This window comes from Nelumbo lutea, chromosome 7 (genome assembly GCF_056320005.1).
Source record: "Nelumbo lutea isolate HS-2025 chromosome 7, American lotus-T2T, whole genome shotgun sequence".
NCBI lineage: Eukaryota > Viridiplantae > Streptophyta > Magnoliopsida > Proteales > Nelumbonaceae > Nelumbo > Nelumbo lutea.
Genome location: NC_142690.1, coordinates 20,904,287 through 20,913,357, shown reverse-complemented (window position 1 = coordinate 20,913,357; position 9,071 = coordinate 20,904,287). Strand labels below are relative to the sequence as shown.

The 9,071-nt window shown below is 35.1% G+C and overlaps 1 protein-coding gene across 2 annotated transcripts; it reads right to left on the bottom strand.

Moving 5' to 3' along the window:
* Nucleotides 1-2,897: 2,897 nt before the first annotated feature.
* LOC148845561 (vacuolar iron transporter homolog 3-like) lies at nt 2,898-9,071 on the bottom strand. Of its 2 annotated transcripts, none has more exons than XM_088955826.1 (2): nt 9,037-9,071; nt 2,898-3,633 (listed from the first exon to the last, which is right to left on the bottom strand). In XM_088955826.1, the coding sequence occupies exons 1-2, from the start codon at nt 9,069-9,071 to the stop codon at nt 3,006-3,008; spliced, it is 663 nt and encodes a 220-aa protein (XP_088811952.1). In that variant the 3' UTR covers nt 2,898-3,005. The 2 variants fall into 2 exon arrangements, with proteins under 2 accessions (XP_088811952.1, XP_088811953.1); XM_088955827.1 differs by lacking the exon at nt 9,037-9,071 and adding an exon at nt 8,318-8,350 and having other exon boundaries at nt 2,898-3,602.

Genomic DNA, 9,071 nt, shown 5'->3' with positions numbered 1-9,071 from the left:
AAACAGAAGAGGTGCAATAATTTCTGGGTTTATTTTATTTTAGTCCAAAGACATTGAAACAAAAAATTGTGAAGGAATGGCCTGAGCCTCTAGGGGGTGGCCATAGCAAAAAGGTTCCCTACTGGGATCAATTATGCCGTTTTGGTTTGAAAGAAAGGGTGGGAAAGATAGGGAAACCTGATTTAGGGGACCCTACGCAACCTGCCATATTTTGTCATATGGAGGGATGATGTGGCAATCCAAGGTGTCCACTCAGTAGGGGACCTTCTGGATTGGCCATCTCATCAGTCCTGTAATCTGCTTCAGCCTTGTATACCACCTATTCCAATCATGTGTATGGATGCACTGTTAATCATAATCAGCAGCGTCATCACTGCTGCTGTTAAAAGACAATTAACTAAAGATGCTCCAAGGTTTATCAGAAGATGAAATGGACCCAAGTTACTGGAACATTCAATTGATGAGTATGATCAATTGGGTTGGATTGGGTTAATCTTCACATTAGTACTTCTAAAGGTGCAATTTTGGGTTGGATTGGGTTAAGAATTTGTTAAGTTTTTAATGGGCCCAAGGTTAATGTAAAAGTTTCAGTTTGGAACAATTAAATTAAGCCCAGATGTTAGGCCCAATAGAAGGAAACTTGGCGAATATTTTGAGGTGACGGGATTCTGTGCAGCAAAAACTCTGTACTGAGGGCCCAGATCTGCTGACAGCAAGCATACACGCTTACATCAAAACAATCTAGTCGTACATTGGGAACATCTCCTATGCATAGTTGGACTGGTATGCTGTCAGTTTGTTAACACGTTTTTTGCTGTTAGCAGATTCCTATTCCTCCCTTGATGGCATTAACTTGGAAAACTAATTTAATTATAAAAAAAAAGTTTTTTCTTTGGCCAGAAAACTCGGAAAATCCAGCTACCCTTAAAAAGATTAATGACAACTTTTAACGGTTGTCAGAATATTTATAAAGTGCTCACTGAATGTGCTTCTTATATTGTTCCTACTGGATCCGGTCCCATGATTGGTACTTGCTTTTCGAAACCAACACTCTAAGCCATTTTCAGGAAACCATTTGCTTCCATTTATGTGCAACCAATCTAAAAGCACAATCTAATACGGAATCCAGCTGGTGCAAAGGTATGGGATTGCAAATGGAACTAAGGCTGCATTTGGAAACAATGCAAATATGTGTGAGTGCAAATATATAAAGTGTAAAACGGTTCATATAAATTACAAAGTTTGGTTAGTTTTGCATTGACAATTTTACCTTCTTACCAAACATACTTTTAGCCGTAATGGATGCAAACACAAATTCCAATAAAACATATGCTTTTTTTTCTTATCAAAAACACACTTGAATGCAAATTTACTTCTTTTTTATTGATGTACTTTTATATCTTATTATCAGTGTAAATATACATTGCTCTGTCATTTGTCAATGCAAAAATGTAATATTGTCAAACACAGGCAAAAGTGAACTAGAGTGCAAATTTATCCTGAACCGGGATTTACACTCCAGTTGCATCATTTCCAAACGCAGCCTAAGGCTTTGTTTATTTGTAGGGCAATTTCGTTTCCACTGGTGCAAAGGTATGGGAATGCAAATGAATTGACTCCACATCTTGGTTTAATTTTGTTTTGATTTTTACATTGTTTTGTTTATTTACAATGCAGATAAAGCAAAATAAAACAAAACCTGAATAAAAAATGAACCCAAATTTACAATTTTCTTATTTACACTCCAATGCATTTGGTGCAAATGAAATAGATCCTATCCTTAATTGTGTTATAGGCCATTATGCTTTGAACATGTTAACGCTAATAGCCTAGTACTACCTGGCCTGTACCCATGATGTCTTGGATGGAACCAATTCACCCTCTTCGTCATCTAGAAGACTAGAAGTGCTTTTTCATCTGAACATGGAATCAATTTGCAGTTTGGATCAAGGTTTTAAAACTGAATCGGACAATAAACTAGTCAGGGGTCTTGTTCTCGGGTCGAATGGTCCGATTGTTTGAACTGAATGGATGGTCTGTTCTAATAAAAAAATAAAAACGGCCAAACTGTTGGATGGTTTGAATGATTCAACTGCCCAAGTCAATGATTTATTGACAAAATCAACGGTTTTTAACAAAATAACGATTATGGGATAAAACAAAATCAATTACTTAACCGGTTCTCGATTTTTCTAATCCGACTATCCGGTTTTAAAAACCATGGTTTGGATTTCCTAACTCTACCCACATGACATTGCAGCAACATACAAGGAACATCCTTTATAATTTGTATGTTATTATGCATGGGAAGATGTTCCTGATACACAGTAGACAGATGTGGGTAGATGTTCCCCATATTGTAGACATCTGAATCTCTACTCACAAGATACTACAGCCGTGAATTGGGAACATCTCCGCATGCATAATTTTAGGTTGTACTGCACGGGAGATATTCCCCATATGGGCTGCGATGTCATGTGGGTAGAGATCTAAGTTTTAGGCTGTGACCCAGCTGTTTGTTATTGAATATAAATTTAAGAGAGAAACAAATTAAAGTTGACAGAGAGGAAGTTCTAAACTTCCCCTCTACTTTCTGTTTGTATCTTCTTGTGTATAAAATCAAACGCAGCATTAGTTTCACTTTGGAAATTTGTCTTGGCAACCAAATGGAGCATAGCCAAAGAAAACAAGTGTTCACAGGTTATAATGCTTTCTCATAAATGAAATATCAATGCCAGCTTTTGCATCTTATTCCTCCCCACTCTCCATTTCTTTATAAATCTTATTTTAGAGATCGATCTAAAAGAGAGATTTCTATTAATTAAGCACTGAATAAAAAGATACAACATATATATATATATATATATATAATTAACCAGTATAGCATCAACACAAACATCACTTATGTTCTTCTGAATTAATTCCAATCTATGTAAACTTGATCTCAAAAATCTACAACATAAAGTACTAGACCAAGAAAATAATAACTAAAGGTTCTAATATAATTAAATTGCATTGTTAATGGATTTGGTTAAGCCATAAGTTATAGCCATGGCTAACCACCCTCCAACTAGTACCCTCAAGCAAGCTCTGGCCACCGGTGCCCTCCCCAGCACTGCACCCAGCCCTCCAAATACCAGCAACGCCAAGCTAGACACTGCGGCCACCACCCCCAACCTCACTCTATACTCTTTGATAAACGATGCCGACAGCAACGGCACCGCTGCTCCCACCGCAAATGCCAGGGTTGAAGCGGCAGCCGCCTGGAATGGGCTCGGCAGTTTCTCTTTCTCGCTGTTCTCTTCGTCCTCGCTCTTCCCACTCTCTCTCGCTCTCTTCTGATCTCTCTCGATCTGAGCCAGCTCGATGTCCAACTGCGAATAAACTGAAACATACTCGCCTATGGCCATGCTGCATGCACCCGCCACCAGCCCAGCAAATCCAGTGATGATCATGGCCTTGACGTCTGTTTTAACTGCACCCACCCCCATCATCAGAGATGCCGTGGAGACCAACCCATCATTCGCTCCGAGCACTGCGGCCCGAAGCCACTGAGCTCTTTGTGAGTAGTCGAATCCCTCCTCTCCATCAGCTTGGTTTTTCTGGTGCTCATCATCATCATGAACATCAATGCTGCAGACGACCAATTTGGAGTCCTTGAGGACTACTGGTTGGTCTCCAGCAATGGCAGCCATCACCATGAATGAATGGATGGAGGAAAGGAAGTGAAGGCGTATGCAAGACACACGCCTTCTGAAGAGGATATTTATGGAGAGATCGGTGGCGTGAAATGATGGGCATAGACGTGGCACCTTGTTTATTAATCTGTATATGTTATTGTTTATTACCACGGGCACAAAGCAGAGGCGCGTGGTGTCCTATTATTTTATTGAGATTTGCGTAGACTTACTACCGGCAGTTTCGTTTGGCTTGTGCCCCGGTTTTTTGTTTATTTAGATGTGAATGGCTTATTTCATTCACTCAATCAAACGCTGGCTTTGAAAACTCATTGCTTGGATAGTGGGTTTCAAATTAAAAGTACCTTCCTGTATGTTTTCCTGCACCAGAACATGTCCTGTACTAGCTAGTGAAAATAACATCTAGGGGAGGTGATGAGATGGAAGTTTTCCTCTTATCCAAACAGTCAAGTTAGGATGGAACGGGGTCCCACTCTTGATGTAGATGATGTTGATGATGAGGGGACTGATGGTCTGCATGTCCTCCCACAGTCCCACTTTGGTATGGTCCCACATAGGATGGAGCACCTGTCCAACTACATGAGTCGTCCCATATAACAGGTTGCTGAAAAGCTTTTAGAAGTCTATGATCAACAGACTGTTGATCACCAAAACTGTTGATTTTTAATGTATAATATATCAAAACTGGTAAAAATCTATCTAAGAAATTCATTTGCAGTTTTTGAGTCACAATTCTCCATTGTCTTGGCCTCCAAAAGTGGTTTTTCTAAGAATTTTTCTTTTGTAATAAATTATTATCTTTGTTGTTTACACACATTTTCAGTTCTAGTTTGATTAAAAATTCTTCTCTCACTAAAATATAATGTTTTAGAGAGTCTGTCTAATTACGGGTTTTACTATTTCAAAAAAATAAAATAAAATCTAGGCATTGCTTATAAGTAAACCATTGCACAAGTTCCTATTCAGTGAATTGAAAAAAAAAATTCTTTGAGTTTTTCTGTTCTCTTTGTAGATTCAAGGTTTTCTTTAGGCCCTGTTCATTTTTCGGTAAGTTATTTATCCAGGGAAATTTATTTATCCAGTTAAGTATTTTTTAGAAAAGATTTATTCGGGTAAGTGTATTTACTCATGTTCTTTTATTTCTCATATAAATAAGGCAATGACCATTTTAGCCATAAAAATATATTATTGAAATGGTCATTTTTATCCATTCAAGTGTTGGCAATTTTCTTTCAGGTGGGAAAGTTATTTATTCACCCATGAAAATAAACTTTCCCTGGTCCCTATGTAAATCTGAAAAAAGAATATGAGATTCTTGATCAATAGGAATCAAAATCCCATAAACCAACTTTCCTCCCTCTCAAAATCCAAAAAAAGAATGCTCCCTTAATTTAAAAAAAATGGGTGTTCTTCTTTCTTATCTTCCTGCTATATATGGCACATTCACTTTGATGTGAAGTTGAGGGTTTGGTTGAGGATTTTCTGTGAACCCGAACCTGATATAGTTGTAACTCTTTAAATCAGGCAACTCGACTTGTAGCTAGTTAGGAGATGGATGACTCTATTTTGTTGACATTAATTTAAAAAGAAAAAAAAAAAAAGAAAATTGAAGAGGTCACTCTCTCTACTGTTGCCATGTGGATGGCAATCAGCTTAGACAGATTTTTATTTTTATATGGGGATGTCAATGGTTAAGCTTAAATGAAACGATGAACATATCTTGCCTTGACGCTATAGGTTCAGGTTTACTTGGTGTAGGGTTAGGTTATAGTTTTGATTTTCAACTCCAATAAGGTTCGGGCTGGGTAGGGGTGTTACTGTCTCAGCACACCACACCAGATACCCCTACATATATAAAGGGTATTTTTTAAATTTGATATGACTTCTAAGCCTATAACGTTGAAGCTTTAGATTTCTTTTTATGTTTGATTTGGTTTTTCGTCTTTCATCATGGAGGAGGAACTGAGGCCTTATAACCCATAAACTAAACTCCAACCTAAATTAATTACTTGATTGAATTGGGTTCAGGTTAAATTCGTGGAGGGTTGGATTAGGGTGAAGGCAAACTCATATGGATCCTACCCATTGACAACCCTATTTTCATGTTTTGAGGCAGTATTGCTGCAATATGTTTCTTATTTTAGTGAATTAGGCTAACTGAAAATTCACCCACGATAACCTCCACTAACATATCTGTGCTTTTGGTTAAATGAATTAACCAACAAAATAAATTACAGATAACTTCAGCATTCAGTTTCTTATTCTCCTCTTGAAAATCCCTCCACCAACATGTTTGTCAGCTTGTTTGCACAGAAGAAATTAAAATTTTTCATTATAACGATGGGTTTTAGTACTGGATTTTCTTTTTTTTTTTTTTCTCTCTTGGTCAATGCCATATCAGTACTCTACTATCTTAGCACATTACCCAAAAAAAAAGAAAAAACTCTTAACATTGGATAGAGAATATTATAATGTTCTTATAATAGGACAGGTGTCTTTTCTTGAATGGGAAGACATCAAGGAAGTACAGAATGGGAGTACAGAAATCCCAAACCGCTCTAATTAGGCTTTCTAAGGCATGAATGTGAGAGGATTCAATTAGGGGTGGTTACGAGCCGAGTCTTTCAGGAGCTATTCAAGTTCGGTTTGGCTCTCGGTGAAGTTCGACTTGCAAGTCTAATATTAAATAAATAATTTTATTATATATATACAATACATATATACATACATACATATATATATATATACACATACATGATACATTCATATAAATATATAATAAATAATTTTATTTTTTATGTATAATAGTAAATAATTTTTATAATTCTTAATTTTATGTCAAAAAAAAAAAATAATTTTATACATATAATTTTTTATTTTTCAGAAGAAAACTTGGCTTATAGTTGAACTTGAACTAAGCCGAGCTTGAACTTGCAAACTATGAACCAAACCGAGTTCAAGCTCGAACCTGATACTATTCCTGTGAGCTGAACTCGAATAACCAAGTATGCAGCTCGGCTCAGTTCGACTCAGCTCGAATCCACCCCTACGATTCATTAAGGCTTTATTTGGGCAGAATCCAATAGAAACTGATTTGGGCACATCCCATTTTTTACCCAATCCTTTAACTCACTTTAAGGGTGCATTTCTTAAAAGACAAAAAGCAATTCCATGTTTTTTTTACTTCCGCTTTTTGTTTTTAATCATGTTATCAGGAATATGTCCGTTTAGAAAACAAAAAATGGATGTGCCCTAATCACTCTCCACTCAATGCAAAAACTTGGAAGTGTGAAACCAGCTATCTGTCAATTGCCCAAATCAGAAGTTTGGTCCCAACAATTTTATACAAAAGAAGCACAACCCCCGATAGGGCTCTTGTGGCTCTTTGGTCAAATATTCTTAAATTAATTACCTTGATCTTTTCATATGCTTAATAATTTAGTGTAAAAATCAGTTAAAAGGAGTTAGAATAAAGCATCTAGAAGTTTTAAAACATAAAGTAAATAAAAAAAAAAAAAAGTAGTTTATAACATATCACATGAAGGAAACCCCTCAGTTGACCAGATACACTTTGATTAGTAATCCTTTTCCTTGCTATTTTCTAATGATCCACCAATTATGATGTGACACGTATGCTAACAGGGTAGAGGGGCATACGGAATTACCAAACCATCCTTCATTGTCCTATCTAATAACCAAAATATGCTTACCCAAGTCGCTTTTCTTGGTCAAGAATATATTCATTTATTGGACAGTTGCAGGTTTTTCTTCCCTGCATTGTACTACTGAATATGGAATTTGATAGGTTTCCTTGGTTTCTACAAGTGAAATGCCATTAGAAGTTATAAGATATAAGCTACATCTATCAGATTTCTCTGGTCAAGTATTTGGGTGTTTGGATATAACTTTCCTTCTTAAGCATAATTCCCTTAACACTATAATCCATCCCTCTTTCATGTATATAGTTACATAATTGCATTCCCCTTGACACTATAATCCTAAATCCTTTTGTGTTTATACATAATTAATTTATGAGAAATCATCATATTGAATCATTTTAATTTATATAATTATATTATTCGTTTTGATAAATATTAGTGTAAGGCATGTATCATTAAAGGGTAAAGATATAATTTAATATTATATTATTAAATTTAATTTTTATGACATACACTAAAATTAAAGCCAACATCCGCTTTATATATTATAGATATTGCGCATCAAAGTGATTTTATATGTATACTCAAATGGATATCAATTGTTTTATGTAATCCTATTATTATAATAAACAGCATGCATGATTCACAAGGAAGAGCATGCCCTTTAAAAAAGACAAGAAAAAAAAAAAGATATGCCAGGTTTTGACAGTGCAAGATTTTATTTTATTGATGTTTGGCATATTTGACAATATTCTGTGTGCATCAAACTAGAATTTTTTTAGACTGTGTTTGGTTGTAGTGCAATTTTATTTGCATTAGTACAAATGCATGGGAGTGCAAATTCTCGTTTAATTTTGGTTGGGATTTTATTTTATCCTGCTCCATGTCTTAATTTACTTCATTTGTACTGTAACCAAACAAAATAAGCTAAAAATCAAACAACAATTGGTCAGAATTTACACTCAAATCATTTGCACTGCTATGATTTTGCATCAGTACAAATTTATTTGCATTGCAACAAACACAGCCTTACGATTGGATAAAAAATAAGAGAGGAACAAAAGGTTAAAAGATAGTTTTTAAGAAACTTCACAAAATTTACTAAGAACTTTCAGTCAGACTTCTGTTTCTCTCTTATTTTCTATCAAACCAAATATGCTGCCTAAGATTAAACTAATATTCTTTTCTAGTTGTGAGGCATGACTGTTAGAATTTCCTCAAGGTTGTCTATTAATGATCAAAAAGGATTTTAAGAATTTTAGAAAACCCACATTGTTTCATACATTTTTTATTGGAGAAAATAAAGTTGAATTTGCATAATAAGGTGTTGGATTTTTAAATAAATCCTTGATGGGTTAAAATTGAACAAGTTCCTATTTACTTCCATACAAAAAGTAATTTAAACGTTTCTAATTTCTAGTTATTTAATATGTTTTTTTATTATAACTATAATGCATCATATCATAGAGATCTGTTTTATATAATCATCAGATCTTCAAGACATGTTTGTAATAAGAACTTATAAGGCCAACAGTACTATTGCAGTAGTATTTCTCATGCATCATTTTCATTGGAATAACTTTAATTCCTTTGGGGAAATTTTCAAAATTTTGAGGCTATGTTAGTTTGATATAGAGTTGAGGGGAAGTTTTTAAGGAATTCTACATAGCTTTAATGACCTGACACTCTTGTTATGGTTTGAAAGTAAATCCAT